General features: G+C 43.4%; 1 protein-coding gene across 16 annotated transcripts in view; it reads left to right on the top strand.

The window, feature by feature from the left end:
- The window catches only part of MLLT10 (MLLT10 histone lysine methyltransferase DOT1L cofactor), a 231,308-nt gene that overhangs the window by 23,297 nt on the left and 186,435 nt on the right, over positions 1-21,576 (top strand). For 14 of the 16 annotated variants that reach the window (XR_010598232.1, XR_010598233.1, XM_005302764.5 and 11 more), the window contains one exon: positions 18,344-18,398. Coding sequence is in view for 11 of the 16 variants with exons in the window: in XM_005302764.5 (XP_005302821.1) it covers positions 18,344-18,398 (55 nt within the window). In the remaining 5 variants the exon portion in view is untranslated. Of the gene's footprint in view, positions 1-15,930; positions 16,009-18,342; positions 18,399-21,576 lie in introns of those variants that run through there. The other 2 variants (XM_042857666.2, XM_065582975.1) reach the window with 2 other exon arrangements.

Raw genomic sequence — 21,576 nt, 5'->3', positions numbered from 1 at the left:
TAGCAGCCCTGCCTCAGTCCCCTACCCAGCACCCTGGTGTGCCTCACAGGCACCCCCTGCCCAGGAACAAGGAAAGGGCTCGGGGGCTGCCAGTGCCAGGCAGAGGCTCTGGATGGGCCTGGCCGTTACTTTGATGGTCCCAATCACCCACCACGAGTCCCGATCCCTGGGGATTGCAGCGGGCCAGTACTGCAGGGGGCCCCGCAGCCGTGGATCATGGGGCGCAGTGGCTCGGAGTGGGAACGGCCGTAAACCCTCCAGCCTCCTCCAGCTGCCCTGGGAGTTGCTGCATCTTGGGGCCAGCCCCTCCTCCTTGCCCAATGGCTCTGCTTTGCTCTCTATTGCCCACTGGTCTGCTGATCATCTGCTTTTGTCTTTTTTCTGAATCCAGTCATAGTGCTTTGAGAATATGTTGAGTTGGCATTCCAACACATCTGGAAATGCCCTTGAAATTCCATAGTGTTCATTAGAGCAGAGATGTTTGGAAGCAAACTGAGAAGTAAAGCAATGAAGTAATTGACCCTGTTGGAGCATAATTTCTGCTGTCTTTCCTGGTTTATGTTAAATTTAAAAAAGTAGTGCCTTCTTATGTTTTTTAAAAAAAATTACTAAAACCAACATGAGTATTTATGCCTAAATATTAGGAATTACAGAAGAGTATGTTCTGTATATTATGTTGCGGTTCCTCTCCAGTGCACGGTGAGGAGAAGCTAGAATGATGTTGAATGTCTGTTTTTCAGAATCATAATGTTCTAACATAACATGTTTATCATTGTGCTTATTAAATACTTTACTAATTTTAACCTTAAGTATTGTGATTATTTTAAAAGCTTTTTTTAACTAAAAGCAAATGTCTTTTTAAATGTTCTTACTCTGTTCGCCACTGTTTGACAATATGAATCAGTTGTCCTACAGGAAAAAAGTGTATAAAATGTAGGAATGGTTTCTGGAACATATAAATGTGATTTGTTGGGCAAAATACAATTTGGGATGAAAAGTATACATGTAAGCTAAGCAATTTGCATATACTGCTTATGTCTACTAAAAAAGACTTTAAAGAGAGAAAAATGTCAATCTAAATTATACTTCCGATTTTTTGGGGTGTAGTAAAAGGAGGGAGATCACATCTTTAATCTCAGGGTATGTCTGCGCTGGCAGAGTTACAGCGCCGCTCAGAGAGTGCTGAAGGGAAACGGCTGTTGTGTGTTCACACTGTCATCTGCCTGCGCAATGGTGTGTTCGCGCTTGCAGCGGTATTTGGAGCAGTGCACTCTGGGTAGCTATTCCACAGAGCATCTCTTCCTTTTCTGCCACTAAGAGTTGTGGGAAGGTGGAGAGGGTCGCGGGGCATCCTGGGACCTGTCCCAATGCCCCGTGATGCATTGCTTTGGATCCCAGCAATCCCTGTGCTTCTGTCTGCATTTGTCGCCATCTTTCAATGGTTTGTGTACTGCGCGCTCTGCTCTATCTCTTCAGTCTGCAGGAATGGCTCCTGCACTGTTGACCAATATGCTACTCGCTCTCACTAACATGTTACAAGTGGCAGTGAAGTTATTCCTTCAACTACAAAGGCAAGAGCAGTTCGACATTGATCTCGTCACGCGTAGTAGCTACGAGACGAGATTGCTTGTGGCATTCACGGAGGTGCTGACTACAGTGGAATACTGCTTTTGGGCTCTGGAAACAAGCACTGTGTGGTGGGATCATATCGTCATGTACGTCTGGGATGACGAGCAGTGGCTGCAGAACTTTCGGATGAGGAAAGCCAAATTCATGGGACTGTGTGATGAGCTCGCCCCAGCCCTGTGGTGCAAGAACACGAGAATGAGAGCTTCCCTGCCATTGGAGAAGCGTGTGGCGATTGCACTGGGGAAGCTGGCTACTCCAGACTGCTACCGCTCAGTCGCTAACCAGTTCGGAGTGGAAAAGTTGACTGTTGGACTCGTGTTGACGGAAGTGTGCAGGGTCATTAATCGCATCCTGCTCTGAAAGACCATGACTCTGGGCAACATCCGTGACATTATGGATGGCTTTGCACAAATGGTCTTCCCTAACTGCGGAGGGGCAATAGATGGCACGCATATTCCAGTTCTGGCACCAAACCACCTATCACATTAATCAGAAGGGGTATTTCTCAATGGTTCTCCAGGCTTGTGGATTACCCTGGGCGTTTCACAGACATTAACGCAGGCTGGTTTGGAAAGGTGCATGACGAACGCATCTTTTTGAACACTGACCTGTTCAGGAAGCTGCAAGCAGGGACTTTCGTCCCAGACCAGAAGATTACCGTAGGGGAAGTCGAAATGCCCACTGAGATCCTCGGAGTCCCTGCCTACCCCTTAATGCCGTGGCTTATGAAGCCATACACGGGGCTCCTTGACAGCAGCAAGGAGCGGTTCAACAACTGGCTGAGCAAGTGCAGAATGACTGTTGAGTGTGCTTTTGGCAGTTTAAAAGCCTGCTGGCACTGTCTATATGGGAGGCTGGACCTGGCTGATTATAATATTCCTATGCTTATAGCTGCATGCTGTACTCTCCATAATATTTGCGAAGGGAAGGGTAAAAGCTTCATTCAGGGCTGGACCACTGAGGCTCAGCACCTGGAGGCTGAATTTGAACAGCCAGAGACTAGGGCTATTAGAGGGGTGCTGTGTGGGGCCATAAGGATCCAGGGATGCCTTGAGGCAGCAATTTGAAGTTGAAAGCCACTAATATTTGTTGCTACGCTCGGGAGTGTGGTGATTGTGATTGGTGCAGACGATGCACTTTTAAGGTTTAAGAAAATAGCCTGTTGCTTTGCAGGGCTCTTTTTGCTTTCAATTAATGGAATAAAGATTGCTTTCAAACTAAAACAATTATTTTATTAAAAAACAACAACCGGAGGAGAGAGACTAACAAAAAAACACCTCAGCACTGTGGGATATGGGGCAAGGGGGAATGGAGGGTCCCAGGAGGAGGTGGGGTCCTGGGACGGTTAAAGATTCGTGTATCTCCAGGTATTATATCCAACCTTCTCCTTTGGAGTACAGTGCAGCAGGTACTGTACTTCAGCAGGGCTAAACTGCAGAGGGATGGGTGTTGAGTGTAGTACTGGGAGTCCGCAGTGCTGGACTGTGACGGGAGGAATGGAATGCAGCAGGTACAGACTGGAGCCAGGAGGTTGATAAGAGTGTTGGCGGTGTCTGGGGGGTGCATGGGAAAGAGTTTTGTAACAGCGGCTGCAGGGGAGGGTAGGCACGGAGCTGTTCGGTTTGCAGTGCTAGTAACGCCTACAGCGTGACCGCTTGGCGCTACATAACGTTTAAGAGCCGCTCCGTGGCTTCATTCTGGCACACCGCGTTCTCCTTTCGGTCCCTCTTCTTGCTGTCCCGCCACTCCTTCGGTTCTTGTTTTTTGTCTGTGGAATGCGTCATGCAATCACGCAGAAAGTCCTCTTTAGTTCTTCGTGGTTGCTTTCTAATTCTGCTCAGCCATTCAGCTGGTGATAACAAAGAGGGAGGCTGGGCTCCCAAGGTTATAATCTGTGAAGCCAAAAAGCAACATTTTAAAGAAGCAGTATTGTTTGCAACACACAGACCACTGACGCAGTGATTTAAAACACAGCCACTCACATACCTATCACTAACTGGCTGACCCCAGGCAAGCACACATGAGTCCCAAGACCCTCAAAATGGCGAGTAACAGCAGGGAAAATTAGCGTTCCAGACCATACTGTACACTGGGCATGTGGCTCTTGGGGAGAGCCAGTACTGTAGGGGAGGCCTTATAATCATTACTGTCCCCACATTTTCCACAGGCTGTGTTCATTATGGAAGATATATCGCTGCTGAAGGTGAGCAGAAGGAGGATCTTCTCCAAGAATGCGGCTTCTGCCCTGGCCTTTATGTGGCTCGCCTGTGTGCAGCAATAGTCATCCCTTCCTGTCCAGCCCTCCGGTGATGGCAGAGTGGCATGGGAAAGTTACACTTAATGGGGCAAGAAACAAAGCAATGCTGCCAAAAAACCTGCAGCAGCGGTTGCCTAGTATATCCATGAGATTTTTCCTGGAGATCTGAGGCAGATTCCTGTGAAGTGAGGGAGTAAGTCAACACCCTGTTCTGCCGCTCAGACTTGGCATGTGGTGGTATGCGCATCATACAGACACAGGCCTGCTTTCTGCAACCCTCCTGCCCCCAACAATTCGCTTCAGCGATTCCCAAAATCAAAGCCACTTACCAGGGGCCTCCTCTCCTGTTTGCGCTTTGCCAAGCTCCAGCAGCTGTGACTGGCTAGCCTCTAGAGTAGAGAACAGCTCCTGGCTGCATGCATCTCTGACCTCCGAGTTGTCCTCTGCCTCTGGGTCCTACTCCCCCTCCACATCCTCGTCCAAGATTTCCTCCTCCTGGCTTGGTCCATTCTCGACTGGCATGCAGGCCTCCGAAGTATCCACAGTGGCCTTTGCAGTGGAGGGGGGGTCGCCACTGAGTATCGCATCCAGCTCTTTGTAGAACCAGCAGCTTGTGGGTGCAACACCAGAGCGGCAGTTTGCCTCCTGCACCTTGTGGTAGGTGTTCCACAGCTCCTTCACTTTGATCCTGCACTGCAGTGTGTCCCAGTCATGGCCCCTTTCTGTCATGCATCGTGAAATCTTTCATGGGTATCATAATTCCTACATCTGGAGCGCAGCTGGGACTGGACAGCCTCCTCTCCCCAAATGCTGATGAGATCCAGCAGCTTAGAATTGCTCCAAGCGGGGGATCACCTGGTGCGTGGGCATTGTCACCTGGAAAGATGCGTTGACACCACTGCATGCATCACCAAGAAAACAGGAAGGGGACTTTCAAAATTCCCAAGGAATTTAAAGGGAGGGGCTCACGGTTGGTCACCTGAGGGCAGGGCAGTAGAGTTCAAACTGCTGACCAGAGAAGCAAGAACAGACATTGTGGGACACCTCCCGGAGGCCAGTCGCAGCACTGTAACGGACCAGGGTGCTTACACCGGCACGGCGGTGCTGTAACCCCGGCGCAGAAAGTTTTATGCCTCTTATTGGGGTGTTTTTTTTACAGCACTGCAACTGCGCAGTTTCTGCACACTAAATGGCTTGGCAGTGTGTACACCTCGGGAGTTAAAATGCAGAAAGCTGCATTACTGCGCAGAAACTTGCCAGTGTAGACAAGGCCTCAGTAAAGGTGTTGAGAGAGGATCTCCTCAGAAGTGCAGCATGTCATATGTCCCTTCTCCCCACCCATGCCCCCAACTCATGTTAATGGAATCTTTTGCATTGGTTTTTGGATTAGTGGCATTACTGACAAAAATCTATCTTCTATCATATTGTACCTATGTAACAAAATACTGCATTACAATATTTCCTTAATTACTTACCTTCCATAAAGCATTTACCATTTTCATTTACATAATCTTTTTGGTAAGAGTTGATAGCAATCATGTGAAACTAGTGGAGCTGGATAAAATGTTTCGAAGTTTTTCTTGGAAAAAGACTTTTCAAAAATGAAACTTTTAGCAAAAATGGACCTCAAAATTGCAGAATCTCCATGGAAGCTTCTTATTTGCTTAAAAACCTGGGTTTCAGTAAATGAGGAATTTCAATGATGATTTCACAAATAATTTAAATGATTTCACTAAAAGCAACAACAACAAAAATTTTGGAGGGGGGAAGGGCGGAACAACTTTAACATTTTTTGTGAAACTTTTTTTTCTTTATTTTAACCATCTCTCGAAATTAGTCCATTTCTACCAGGGAAACCAATTTAGGCATTTCCATTTAAAAAATAAATAAATAAAATGTTTCCTGTGGAAACCTTGCAAATTAATCCTTCATATGCAATCACATTGTTTACTGCTTCAAGGGAAATTTCAGTCTTAGTCCTGCAAACCCTTACTTTCATGCAAATCCTTAATTCAGGTGAGTAGTTCCATTGGCTTCCATAGGGCTGGTCATGTGATTGACTAGTTATACAAGTAAAGATTTGTAGATCTGTGCCTTTGATAGTATAGTGTGTAGTATATGCCGAGAGGGTCAGAACAAGTATAGCTTTATTAAATGCATTCTAAGTTCACAGGGCGCTGGAGGGTCAACGTGCTGTTTGTTAATAAAGACTTGACCAATTTTGCTACTGTTTATATTTTCCCCTCCCCTCATGTTGTCTTGTTCTTTCGTCTCTTTTACCACCCATCTACACAAATCTCTCCCTCTGTACAGCATAGGCCTTTCCTCTTCATCTTGGTTCAGTGAGATCTTTCTAGGAGTGCTGTTCAGGTTTAAAGAAGAACAGGAGTACTTGTGGCACCTTAGAGACTAACAAATTTATTAGAGCATAAGCTTTCGTGGACTACAGCCCACTTCTTCGGATGCATATAGAATGGAACATATATTGAGGAGATATATATACACACATACAGAGAGCATAAACAGGTGGGAGTTGTTTATGCTCTCTGTATGTGTGTATATATATCTCCTCAATATATGTTCCATTCTATATGCATCCGAAGAAGTGGGCTGTAGTCCACGAAAGCTTATGCTCTAATAAATTTGTTAGTCTCTAAGGTGCCACAAGTACTCCTGTTCTTCTTTTTGCGGATACAGACTAACACGGCTGTTACTCTGAAACCTGTTCAGGTTTGACATAGTGATGTTTTGTGGTTGATGGGGTTGGGGATCTCTTCATCCCCAAACTATTGGACTCTCTTCAGGATAGCATTGCACTGTCTCTCTGCACATCTTAGTCCTGAATAGTGTAATTAGTGCAGGTTTGTCTCAGTACTTAGTGGACCCTCTGCTTGTGTCCAGATTTTTTTAGAGCAGTTTATCATTGAAAACTGGTAATGGAACTGGTGTTACTTTCATGACTGTTTCGGTTAATGGATCTACCCAAGATCCACAAACCTGGAAATCCTGGATGCCCCATCATCTCGGGCATTGGCACTCTCACTGAAGGACTGTATGGATATGTGGACTCCCTACTCAGACCCTACGCCACCAGCATTCCCAGCTATCTCCGTGACACCACTGATTTCCTGAGAAAACTACAATGCATTGGTGACCTCCCAGAAAACACCATCCTAGCCACCGTGGATGTAGAGGCTCTCTACACAAACATCCCACACACAGATGGAATACAAGCTGTCAGGAACAGTATCCCTGATGATGGCACAGCTTGTTGCTGAGCTCTGTGACTTTATCCTCGCGCACAATTATTTCAAATTTGGTGACAATATATACCTCCAGACCAGTGGCACCGCGATGGGCACCCGCATGGCCCCACAATATGCCAACATTTTTATGGCTGACCTGGAACAACGCTTCCTCAGCTCTCGTCCACTCACGCCCCTTCTCTACCTACGCTACATCATCTGGACCCATAGGAAGGAGACCCTGGAAGAATTCCACCATGATTTCAACAGCTTCCACCCCACCATCAACCTCAGCCTGGACCAATCTACATGGGAGGTCCACTTCCTAGACACCACAGTACAAATAAGCGATGGCCACGTTAACACCATCCTATACCGAAAACCCACCGACCGCTATGCCTACCTTCATGCCTCCAGCTTCCACCCCGGACACACCACATGATCCATCGTCTACAGCCAAGCGCTGAGGTACAACCGCATCTGCTCCAACCCCTCAGACAGAGACCAACACCTACAAGATCTTCACCAGGCATTCTCAAAACTACGATACTCACACAAGGAAATAAAGAAACAAATCAACAGAGCCAGACGTGTACCCAGAAGCCTCCTGCTACAAGACAGGCCCAAAAAATGTACATTGGCCAGACTGGACAGCCACTACGCAAGAGGATAAATGGACAGAAGTCAGATATCAGGAATGGCAATATACAAAAACCTGTAGAACACTTCAACCTCCCTGGCTACACAATAGCAGATGTAAAGGTAGCCATCTTACAGCAAAAAAAACTTCAGGATCAGACTCCAAAGAGAAACTGCTGAGCTCCAGTTCATTTGCAAATTTGACACCATCAGATCAGGATTAAATAAAGACTGTGAATGGCTATCCAACTACAGAAGCAGTTTCTCCGCTCTTGGTGTTCACACCTCAACTGCTAGCAGAGCACCTCACCCTCCCTGATTGAACTAACCTCGTTCTCTCCATACTGATTTATACCTGCCTCTGGAAATTTCCATTACTTGCATCTGAAGAAGTGAGGTTCTTACCCACGAAAGCTTATGCTCCCAATACTTCTGTTAGTCTTAAAGGTGCCACAGGACCCTCTGTTGCTTTTTACAGATTCAGACTAACACGGCTACCCCTCTGATACTCGGTTAATGTTGCAAGCTCTAGCATCTCATCTGTTTACACTGATGAGTTCCATATCACTCTACCCATTATCTATCAAGGCATGTTTTTAGTAGCTGTCACATGGGTAAGAAGGGGCTCGAGAGTAGTCCTAAGCAGTTGTGAGCCATATTGCATTTTCCACAATTACATTATAGTACTTTGCACTAAAGAATCTTTGGCTAAAGTTGGTACTGTGTGGTTTTATTTAACATCTTCCAGAGATTCCTGTCCTCTTTGTGTTGGAACTCATAGCACAAGTGGGAGAGGGCATGGCACAATCTGGATGTCTGAGTGGTGACAATATATGGCCATCTTCAGGAAATCAGCAGATATCTTCATTTCCTCTCACCCTAAAGGCTTAGTAAAAAGACCTTACTGCTAGATGCATGAAACAATATCTAAGGGAAGCATATGTCATAATCAGAAATCCTGTGTCAGAAGTAATTCAGGCTCACTGAGACCATTTCATGGCAGCTTCCAGAGGCAGAAAGGTCACCTGTTACTACTAAGGAAATATGCAGGCTAAAACTCGCACCACAGAGTAAGGGAAAAATTTTAAAGGTAACTTAGGAGCCTAAAGTGACATTGAAAGTGAGTAATATTTTAGCAAAAATAATATTTACAAAACCTAAACTTAATTTCCCCGATACTAATTTCTCCCTACTGTTACTCAGACCTTCTGGTCAACTATCTGTAAAGGGCCACTCTCTTACTGCTTCAAAAGTTATTTTTCCTCCCTTGGTATCCTGCTGTTAATTGATTTATCTCGTTAGGCTGACATCACACTTGGTAAAGCAACTCCCATCCTTTCATCTATTTATACCTGCTCCTGTATTTTTCACTTCATGCATTTAATGAAGTGGGTTTTATACCACGAAAGCTTATGCCCAAATAAATTTGTTAGTCTCTAAGGTGCTACAAGGACTCCTTGTTGTTTTTGCTGATACAGACTAACACGGCTAAACCTCTGAAACCAGTAATATTTTAATAAGGCTCCTAAATGCCTTAAGTCACTTTGCAGATTGATTCTTTGGAGAATTAATCTCTTAAGAGAGCACTATATATGCTTATCTAATTTCTATCCAGGTAAAATTCAAAGTGGCTGATAAATGCTGTTGGGAATTTTTAAGTATCTCTATGTCTTAGGAAGCATTCAACTGGTGGGACACAGAAGCAGTGTGGCTAAGCCCCGGTGTTTGACTACGTAGTCTGGACTGTCCGAGTTCTGTGGTAGAAGAGAGGCACAGCTCACTGGTGGTGGATTAAGGAGAGGTCAGGGTTTTTTGTTTTTAAACCTCCATAAGAGATTTTCCACTTTAAAGATATTGGGCCAGATTCTTAGCTGTTCTAAATTGGAATAGCTTCATTAACTTCAATGGGGTTCTGCCAGTTTATACTAGCTGAGGATGTAGCCCCAATCTGTCGGATTCTGAACTCCTGGGATTCAGTTGCGTAGGGTCAGACACGTACAATACTTTAAAGCCTTTTTATTCCTAAAAGCAATCACAATAGGTAGGAGCATAAGGTTTCTCTTCACAAGGTTGGGGGAAAGCCAAAAGGTGTGGCGGAGCACGTGATTCGGACAGCAACATCCTTTGGGGAGGATCTGTTAATGGAGATTCTCTATGTCCTAGTAAGGAGGAGAGGATGGAAGATCATGGAATCATAGAATATCCAGGTTGGAAGGGACCTCAGGATGTCATCTAGTCCAATCCCCTGCTCAAAGCAGGACCAATCCCCAATTAAATCATCCCAGCCAGGGCTTTGTCAAGCCTGACCGTAAAAACTCCTAAGGAAGGAGATTCCACCACTTCCCTAGCTAACCCATTCCAGTGCTTCACCACCTTCCTAGTGAAAAAGTTTTTCTTAATATCCAACCTAAACCTCCCCCACTGTAACTTGAGACCATTAGTGCTTGTTCTGTCATCTGGTACCACTGAGAACAGTCTAGATCCATCCTCTTTGGAACCCCCTTTCAGGTAGTTGAAAGCAGCTATCAAATCCCCCCTCATTCTTCTCTTCTTCAGACTAAATAATCCCAGTTCCCTCAGCCTCTCCTCATAAATCATGTGCTCCAGCCCCCTAATCATTTTTGTTGCCCTCCGCTGGACTCTTTCCAATTTTTCCACACCCTTCTTGTAGTGTGGGGCCCAAAACTGGACATAGTACTCCAGATGAGGCCTCACCAATGCTCAGTAGAGGGGAATGATCACATCTCTCAATCTGCTGGCAATGCTCCTATTAGTATAGCCCAAAATGTCGTTAGCTTTCTTGTCAACAAGGGCACACTGTTGATTCATATCCAGCTTCTCTTCCACTGTAACCCCTAGGTCCTTTTCTGCAGAACTGCTGCCTAGCCACTCGGGCCCTAGTTTGTAGCAGTGCATGGGATTCTTCCGTTCTAAGTGCAGGACTCTAGATATATGATGATAAAATACAGGTAGGATCTGATGAGAAACAGTCAAATGAAAAAAAGTCCCATTCAATTACATCATGTAATGGCAGACAGCTAAAAAGTGAAAGTTTTTAAAGTGCTTATATACCAATGCTAGAAGTCAAAATAATAAGACAGGTGAACGAGAGTGCCTCGTTTTAAATGAGGATATTGATATAAACATCACAGAAACTTGGTGAAATGAGGATAATCAATGGGACACAGTAATACCAGGGTACAAAATATATCAGAAGGACGGAACAGATCATGCTGGTGGGGGAGTGGCACTATATGTGAAAGAAAGCATAGAATCAGATGAATTAAAAATCTTAACTGAACCAAACTGTACCATAGAATCTCTACGGATAGTAATTCCGTGCTCTAATAATAAGAATATAGCAGTAGCAATATATTCCTGACTACCTGACCAGGATGGTGATAGTAACTGTGAAATGCTCAGGAGATTAGAGAGGCTATTAAAATAAAAAACTCAGTAATAATGGGGGATTTCAACTGTCTCCATATTGGTACATGTCATCTCAGGATGGGATGCGAAGATAAAGTTTATTGACACCTTAAATGACTGCTTCTTGGAGCAGCTAGTCCTGGAACCCACAAGAGGAGAGGCATTTCTTGATTTTGTCCTAAGTGGAGCAAAGGATCTGGTCCAAGACTTGAATATAGCTGGACCGCTTGGCAATAGTGACCATAATATAATTAAATTTAACATCCCTGTGGTGGGGAAAACACAACAGCAGTCCAACACTGTGGTATTTAATTTCAGAAAGGGGATCTACACACAAATGAGGAGGTTAGTTAAACAGAAATTAAAAGGTACCGTGCCAAAAGTGAAATCTCTGCAAGCTGCATGGAAACTTTCTAAAGACACCATAATGTATACCCCAAATTAAAAAACATATTAAGAGAACCAAAAAACTGCCACCGTGGCTAAACAACAAAGTAAAAGAAGCAGTGAGATGCAAAAAGGCATCCTTTAAAAAGTGGAAGTTAAATCCCAGTGAGGAAAATAGAAAGGAGCATAAACTCTGGTAAATGAAATGTAAAAATAAAATTAGAAAGGCCAAAAAAGAATTTGAAGAACAGTTAGCTAAAGACTCAAAAAGTAATAGCAAAACATTTTTAAAGTACATCAGAAGCGGGAAGCCTGCTCAACAACGAATGGGACTACTAAACTATCGAGATCCTAAAGGAGCACTCAAGGACGATAAGACCATTGCAGAGAAACTAAATTAAATTAATTCTTTGCATCGGTCTTCACGGTTGAGGATATGAGGGAGATTCCCAAACCTGAGCCATTCTTTTTAGGTGACAAATATGAGGAACTGTCCCAGATTGAGGTGTCATTAGAGGAGGTTTTAGAACAAATTGATAAACTAAACAGAAATAAATTACCAGGACCAGATGGTATTCTCTTAAGAGTTCTGAAGGAACTCAAATGTGAAACTGCAGAACTACTAACTCTAGTCTGTAACCTATTTTTTAAATCAGCTTCTGTACCAAATGACTGGAGGATAGCTAATGTGACACCAGTTTTTAAAAAGGGCTTTCGTGGTGATCTTGGCAATTATAAGATGGTAAGCCTGACTTCAGAACCAGGCAAACTGGTTGAAACTAAGAACAAAATTGTCAGACACACAGATCATGGATCAGTAACTGGTTCAAAGATAGGAAACAAAGGGTAGGAATAAATGGTCAGTTTTCAGGCTGGAGAGAGGTAAATAGTGGTGACCCCCAGAGGTCTGTACTGGACCCAGTCCTATTCTATATATTCATAAATCATCTGGAAAAAGGGGTAAATGGTGAAATGGCAAAATTTGTAAATGATACAAAATTGCTTGAGAGTTAAGTCCCAGGCAGACTGAAGAGCTACAAAAGGATCTCTCAAAACCGGGTGACGGGGCAGCAAAATGGCAGATGAAATTCAGTGTTGATAAATGCAAAGTAATGCACATTGAGAAACATAATCCCAACTATACATATAAAATGATGGGGTCTAAATTGGCTGTTACCACTCAAGAAAGAGATCTTGGAATAATTTGTGGATAGTTCTCTGAAAACATCCACTCATTGTGCCGTGGTAGTCAAAAAAGCAAACAGAATGTTGGGAATCATTAAGAAAGGGATAGATAATAAGACAGAAAATATCATATTGCTTCTATATAAATCCATGGGACGCCCACATCTTGAATACTGTGTGCAGATGTGGTCGCCCCATGTCAAAAAAGATGTATTGGAATTGGAAAAGTTTCAGAAAAGGGCAACAAAAATGATTAGGGGTATGGAATGGCTGCCGTTATGATGAGAGATTAATAAGACTGGGACTTTTCAGCTTGGAAAAGAGACTACTAAGGGGGGATATGATAGAGGTCTATAAAATCATGACTAGTGTGAAGAAAGGAAATAAGAAAGTGTTATTTACTCCTCATAACACAAGAACAAGGGGTCACCTAATGAAATTGATAGGCAGCAGGTTTAAAACAAACAAAAGGAAGTATTTTCCTGCCAGAGGCTGTTGTGAAGGCCAAGACTATAACAGTGTTCAAAAAAGAACTAGATAAATCAATGGCTATTAGCCAGGATGGACAGGGATGATGTCCCTAGTCTCTGTTTGCCAGAAGCTGGGAATGGGTGATGGGATGGATCACTTGATGATTACCTGTTCTGTTTATTCTCTCTTGGGTACCTGGCATTGGCCAATGTTGGAAGACAGGATACTGCGCTAGATGGACCTTTGATCTGACCCAATATGGCTGTTCCTATGTTCTTATATTCATTCTCTGGTAGTCACACACCACCCCAGCTGCCGCATTGGGAAGCTTCCAGTCAATTATTTAGTGACTGCCATAGAGTTTAATGCCAGAAAGGACCACCAGATTATCTAGTCTGACATCCTTTATATCACAGGCCACTAAAGCACCCAGTCACCTTTACACAAAGACCAACAACCAGAATTAAACTCAAGTGTTCTAGCCCTCAGGAGATTAAACCATTATGTGCTGTGGGCAGAAAACAGGAGGGGCTGAGGCACCAGTTCCCTGAATTGGCAGGGAATTAAGTAAAATATGCCCAGATCCCAGATGATCCTAGCAAGTGACCCAAGCAGCCAAACAAACGAACAAAAAAAGCCGTGATCGCGATCTGCGGCGGCAATTCAGCGGAAGGTCCTTCGCTCCGAGCGGGAGTGAGGGACCGTCCGCCGAATTGCTGCCGAACAGCTGGACGTGCCGCCCCTCTCCGAAGTGGCCACCCCAAGCACCTGCTTGGTAAGCTGGTGCCTGGAGCCGGCCCTGTTTTGAATGCTTGTTCCTATCAGTATTCCACACGTGGATACTTATTCTCACTATGCACCTGATACTGGAAAATTTTGCCAGTAGTGTCCAGTAGTTTGCACCTGCGCCCTGCATCTTCTTATGTTCAGCACCCAGGGTATAAGGGAAAGTGCACACTGACTGCCTCTCCAGTTCCTTGTTACCGCCACGTGGCCTGAGTTGGAATCTTTATTTCTGGAGCTATCCTCGCATCATCTTAATCTCAGTAAATATAATTGCATATAGTTTGTAACTGGTTTTTATAGTATATTATGTAGTTAGTGTAGCATAATTTTCCCAACACTGAGAGAATCTCTTTGTCCTTCCTTTTGGGAGTAGGACTTTTGTCAGAATTCTGGGATTTAAAAAACAGTCTCCTGTCCTTGCTCCTCCGTGGTCAGCAATGACCACCATTGCTGCCCTTACTGCCTAAGAGAGGTGCATACGTCTGGCAAGTGCAGTGTCGGTTGTTTCTTTCCACCCTAGACCTGACAGGAATAAGAGCTCCACCTGAGGAAGCACCTCATGGAGAAAGCCATGAGACCCGAGTCAGATGCAGGCCTGGGAGACTCCCCTGTACATTGGCCTTAGTCCTCAAGCAGAATGATTCTAAGCATGAGCTCAGAAGCAGAGGCCAGCTCAGATAAATCTAATGACCCGTTTTCTCAGGCTTCTTATGAGAGTAAGGTGCACTGTCACAGACATAAAAAACAGATCTACCTCTAAACCTGCTTCCAGGAGAAGGAATTCCTCCCTGACTCCTTCCAAGTTGAGTGAGTATTGATGTGCAGGTCCCAAGGATTTAGGTCTGCCTAAGCCTCCCTGGTAGCAGCCAGATTCCTAAAGGGTCTGACTAGGGTCTTTCCACTACTAACGAAGCCAATGTACTTATACTGCAGCACTTACTGGGCCACCTTTCAGACTGATGGCCATGTGCTCAATGTTCCACCTCTTTATGAAGGTCTCCTTCCTAGTCACTATTATGTTGACCAGAAGAGTAGGTGAGCCGGAGAGCCCACATGGCTGACTTGCTGCACGTTTTGTTTCAAAAGAGAAGGTATCCCTTCTCCTCCTTCCAAAATTCATCCCAAAGGTAGTTTCTGAGTTCCACATAAACCAATCGATTCACTTACTGGTATTCTTCCCAAAGCCTCATGCCTCTAGCAAGGAAAGGAGACTTCATCCTCTTGATTTCAGAAGAGCATTGGCATTCTACCTACAAAGAATGAAACCATTTAGAAAATCACCTATTCTATTAGTTGCTATTGCAGAGTGAGCATGGAGATTAGCAGTATCTACTCATATTTCCAAAGTGGATTTCTGCCTGTATTCTCCTTTGCTATCAATTGGCACTTTTCCCTCCCCCAGGTGGGGTGAGGGCCCATTTCACTAGGGCACACAGTGAACTCAGTAGCATCTCTTTGAGAAGTGCCTTATGCTGGCCATTTATAAGGCAGCAACCTAGAGTTCCCTCCACAAGTTCACAAAGCATTACGCTTTGGTCCAAGCCTCATCTGCTGATGCAGCCTTTGGAATTGCAGTGTTAGACGTGTATGCTGACTGCATCCTCACTCTCCCCGATTTGAGTACTGCTTGCCAGTCACCAACATATGGAAAACACATAGGGACCAGCACTTGAAGAAGAAATGGAGGTTACTTACCTGTAACTGGGAGTTTTGAGATGTGTGGTCCCTATCTGTATTCTGCTTCCCATCTTCCTTCCCCTCTGCTTTGGATCATGACTGGATTTGTGGCAGGGAAGGAACTGGAGAGATGGTCAGACCGCAACTCCCTTTATACCCTCAGTGCTGCATGTGAGGAGAGCCAGGGTGCAGGCATGGACCAATGGACACTAGTTGCAAGATTTTCCAGTCTCAGGTGCATGGTGCATACCCACATGTGGAAAACAGTTATGGACTACACCTCCTGAAGAACCACAGTTACAAGTAAGTAACCTACATTTTTGTGATTCAGGTCTGTTTCAGGCACTGAGGGTTTCAGCTCTTTTTATTGATACTTCAGATTCTGTGAATGTCATTTTCTTGCTTCGTGTGTGTATTAGGGTTTTGTATGTCCTTTCAGGGTGACAAAATATGCATCCTTAACTCCAGAGGCGTGCCTATTATGAAAAGGCATGTGTTGCATTTTCTTCCATGTGTCCTGTGAAAGGAGTGTTTGGGGCAGATACTGTCTCAAATACACAGGTGTCCTAGGGAATGCTTTCAACTGTTCCTTGAGACAGCTTTACTCTGGAGATTCCATTGATCTCAGCTTCAGATCAGACCAGAGGGCTTTGAAAGAGGAAAGCCTGAGTTGGCCTCACCTCTGGAGAGATTTGGATATGCACTGATGCAAGTAGTGCAGACATCAGTTTTCTGCCCTATGTCCACTGATGTAGCTTCACCACCTCCACTGAAGCATCCTGTGTCATTCCTGCCAATGGTTTTGCCATGTATAGATACTGATGCTTGAAGTCAGTGCTAGTAGTGTTAGGCAATACCAGGGGGCACAGAGAGAAAGCAAACTGCTCTCTGACTTGCCAGTGCTGAAGCTTTTAATAACTTTATGCACGTTAGCACTTGAAGCCTCTTGTATCCCTTCTCCATATGTATTTAGGATTGGGAAACTGTTCTGAGAGACTTCAGTGGTAATGTACATTTGGGGATCTAGGCAGGCCAAGCCTGTTAATCTCTGAAGCTGTAGTAATTACTTTCAGTGCTAACTTGGGCTTGTGTCAAGATTTTTCAGAGCTGTTTGCACAGTCAGAGTGCTTATTGTGCCAAGATTGCCCACATGCTGTGGAATTAGCTCCTTTAGTGTGTTGAGGATTGGTTTTGACCCCAGTGTACTCCCACTTTGAGGGGCCTTAGTGCAGCTAGTGTTTGATGCCTGGAGGGCAGGTGTCTGTCAAACATACCACCCATAAGTGTATTTTTGTGGTTTACATTACCTATACAGATTCTGCAGAATTTGTTTTAATTAAAAAAAAAAAAAAAAAAAGCACTTCCGATTGCAAATAAACCCTTCAAAAATGTGAACTGAGTGCAACTGATGTAGTGTTGTCTGCCTGAGTCTGCAGGCAGCCTTAAAAAATGACTGACAGGTGTTGAAACCATCTTTTTACTAACCAATTCTAAAGCCACATGATGACACCTTCATGTAAGCATTAATTATTTAACTGCTGATCATTTTAGCAGAAGCCATGAGGGAAGGGTGAGAGTGAAGCCTGTGGGATTTGCAAGGTGCTGTAGGGAAGGAAATGCTGAGAGAAGAAAGGAGAAGATATGGACGGGAGAGGATGGGGATGGAGGAAAAACAAAGGGCAAAAATATCAGTGGCTCTAAAGGCGACCCCAACCCCTTGGCGTGGTGCTGAATGACAACTGTGTACTGAACAAATAATAAGTAATGTAAAAGTTTTAGTTACTACCTAAAGCCAAATTCTGCCTTTGATATTTGTGCAAGCCTCCCATTGTTGCCAGTGGGAGTTTTGCTATAGAATGAAAAAAATTAATTAAGAATGGAATTTTTCACTCTTCATTAAATGAGTTTGACACCCTGCTCCAGAGGAACTGTCAGTGTTGTAGGCTCCTCCATCACCTCACTATAATTAGCCATCTGAATGAGAGCAAGCTGATGGTCAGGAAGAATATTGTTGTCTCTGGGACACAGGTGAATTGGCCCATTCTCTACTGATGTTGCCAAGTATATCTCCACTCAAAGTCTGCTGTCTTGGAACAGGATGCAAGTTGTATCAGGAGGGAGAAGCAAGAGGCAGCAGTGACTGCTAAGACCATGCTATGAATATTAAGTCTTATGTCTGCAACTGTATTCATGACTTCAATGGACCCCGAGATTCTGATGGAAGCAAATATCTCGCTCACAATCTTGGGTTCCATCCTGGTTCCTTTGGGATTAGCCCCTCCCTCCCAAATCCTTGGAGGTCTGTCTTTCTAGGGAGTGAAGATCCAGAAATGAGAATTCTGAAAGCTATCTGGTGAGAAGTAGAATTACAAGTAACTTGTTTCCTATTTAAGTGAGTACAATGCTGTGGTTTGAAACATATCAGAAATTAGCAACTTCATTCCCTAAGAGTTCTGTATTATGAATACTTCCTTAGCATTGTTTAGATTAATGGAAATGTGTATCCGCTTGCTTCTCAAACTCTAATCTGTCAATTATAGAAGACAATTACAATGATACTTTTGTATAATCTATATGGTTTCTCTTATAATGTTATATGATCATTCCAATTCTTTGTTTTGTTTTTGCTTTTCCCTAGAGATGCGAATTATGCCCTCATAAGGACGGTGCTTTAAAGAGAACAGATAATGGGGGTAAGTTGCATTTTTATTTTTGTCTTTTAATTTTTTACTTAAAGGAAAACGGTACTGTAAACTGAAATAATATAAAGATCATATTACCTGCTAGCAAAAGGAGCAACTATTTTAACACAATTGCTGACTGAGACTGCATCAGAAGCTAATATTTATTTTACAGTAAAGTATAATGTGCTGTAGTTGTCCACTTTATGTTGAATTCAGAAAACATAATCAGTTTACTGTAGATTTTATTAGCTCTATTTAAAAATACAAATTTCTGACTGAAGGAAGAAACTGTATTGTAATACAAAAGATTATAATCATGAGTTTCATTAGGATAAAGGGTAAATTACATATGCATTTTAGAAGATGAACAGTCATTGGAAGCTGCTGTTGAGAGTTCAGCAACCCATTTTCAGGCGTAGAAAGTCAGGGACTTCCAAGGTTGTCAGGGACTTCCAAAGGTCAAACTACCTACATTGATGCATGTTTCAGAGAATAGTTTTCATACCTATTTACAAATAGGTTCTGCAACACAGAAATTAGAGATCGAAAAGACGCGGTGGTGATTTACCACCTTCACATCTGCTTGTAATGTTGTTCAGTGCATTATCAATCCTGAGCTCTTACTGAGTAGTATCAGTAAAGGAAATCTGAAGTGAGTATTTGTCTTTATTAAATCTTTACTACTAAATGGGATATAAAAGAATGTTCCAAGCATTTTTAGAAATGCCTATCTTTTTTTCAGTATGTTAATCAAGGGCCAAATCCTGCCCCCACATCTGTGGCTGTAAGAGGTTCAGATTTAGTGTGACTGGTCAAATTCTGATGTCGAAAGAGGATGGATGAGCAAGATTTTGGGAACCCATTCAGAGGCTTTGCACCTGTTGTGTGCTAAGAATCTGTGTTCTGGGGTGGCTCCTGTATCCCAGTTTGTGTACCTATCTTGTTTTTAATAGGATTTACTGAGGCATTCATCACCGTAGTATATGAGCACTTCAGTTACACTAATGAATTCAGCCTTAAACAGCCCTCAGAAGTAGGGAAGTAGTAGTATCCTCATTTTAAAAGGGATGACCCCTTAGGGAACTATAGATCCCTGACAAAACAATGAAATAGTATCTACAAAGAATTATAGGCTAAAAATATGCCAGTCAACATGGTTTAATGAAAGGTAAGTCTTGACCAACAAACTTGTGGTCTTTTTTGACAAAATTATGGGTCTGGTTGATAAACTATGTTGATATAGTTTATTTGGAAGTCCCCAAGGCATTTGACAAAGTACCAAATGACATTTTGACTAAAAAACTTGCATTATATAGAACTACAGGGTACACATTAGCTGGATCAAAAACTAGCTCACTTACAGAACTCAAAACATAGTTGCTCATAGTGAGACGTCAGTGCATGGGGCTGTTTCTAGCAGGGTCCATCAGGGAGCAGTTTATGGCTCAACGCTATTCCATATTTTTATCGGAGCTAGACAATATAAAATCATTGCTGATAAAATTTGTAGATAAGGATTGGTGGGATAGTAAATAATGAGGACAGGTTACTGATAGTGATCTCAATCACTTGATTAAATGGTCACAGTCTAACAAAATGCATTTTAATATAGTCAGATGCCAAGTACATACCTGGGAACAAAGAATGCGCGCTGTACCTACAAGAAGGGAGACTGTTTTGGCAAGCAGAGACTCAGGGAAGGACTTACGTCTACATCAGCATGAGCTTTCAATGCAATGCTGTCAAAAAAATGGCTAATGCAATCCTCAGATGTATAAAAAGGGGAATATTAAGTTGAGGTAGGGAAGTTACCTTGTCTCTGAACCCAGTATTGGGAAGATTACTGCTAGAATATGTCCAGTTCTGGTGTCCATGTTTCAAGAAGGATGTGGAAATAGTGGTGAGAGTTCAAAGGACGGCTGCAAAAGTGATCCAGAGTCTAGAAAACAAGCCTTTGAGAGTTTTAGGAGCTAAACCTATTCTGTTTATGGCAGAGAAGGTTGAGGTGACTTAATTGCTGTGCATAGGTACTAACAGATGGAAAAAAAATATCTGACAGTGGGAAGCTTTTCAACCTGGCTGACAGACATCATCAGATCCAGTGGCTGGAAGTTGAAGTCGGGCAAATTCAGCCTTGAAATAAGATGCAATTTCCTAGCAGTGAGTGTGATTTTAAAAATTGGAATAGCTTACATGGGAGGTTGTGGACTCACCATTGTTTGGAGTCTTTAAAGTGAGATTAGATATCTTTCTAATCCATGTGCTTTATTGTAGTTTCTGAGAGAAATTCTATGGCCTGTGTCTGTGGGAGGGTTGCGTTAGATGATTGTGGTGGTCCCTTCTGGACTTTGAAAGTGAATCTATGAATCCCTTTGTTTATTAACTTCTTTCACGGGCCATAGGGAGAACATCAAGTTCTGCATTGCCCTCACTATGAAAACGTTAACCGCTCTGTGTTATGACAATGGCTATAATCTGGTCTCCACTATCAATCAATTCATCACCAGGGGTCAGGAAGGAATTTTTTCCCAAATGCACAGTGGACTTGATGTATTCTGTTCCTTGTGTGTCTCTCTCTTCTCCTCCCTCCCCCCCCCGCATCAGAACTTGGCCACAGCTGGTGACAGAACAAAGGACAGGGTAGACCAGTTGTACGAGGTGATACAGTGAATCCTCTTTCTCAGAAGCTTGGCTGGTGTGTCTTGCTCACATACTCAGGGCCAAACTGATTGCTAGGTTTAGAGTTGGGAAAGAATTTTCTCCCAGGTCAGATAGCCTGGGGCCTTGGGTTTTTTTGGCTCCTTTGTAGCATGGTATCTGGATTGCTTGCTAGGGTCATCTGGGCATATGTCACCTAATCAACTCCATGACATTGCAGGTTCTTCGGGCATTGGTGGCACCTAGTTTCTCCTGTTCGCTACTTGTGGCACACAATTTAGTCTTCTGAGGACTGAAATGCTTTAGTCTAACCCAAGTTATTTGGCTCAATGTAGGGGTAACTGGGTAAAATTTAGCAGTCTGTGATATCCCCAAGGTCAGGCTAGACAATCTAATGGTCCCTTCTGGTTTTAAATTTTATGAAACTATTAAATTTTAAATAAGGGGAATCAAGGCAGAACTTCTGAGTCCTAGTTCAATGCTTGAATTACAGGATTATTTTTCTTTAGGATGTTGGGGGAATGGCAGT

Source organism: Chrysemys picta, chromosome 2 (genome assembly GCF_011386835.1).
Source record: "Chrysemys picta bellii isolate R12L10 chromosome 2, ASM1138683v2, whole genome shotgun sequence".
Taxonomy (NCBI): domain Eukaryota; kingdom Metazoa; phylum Chordata; order Testudines; family Emydidae; genus Chrysemys; species Chrysemys picta.
Note: the sequence above shows the minus strand (reverse complement) of the source record. Positions and strands in the feature narration are given on the sequence as shown.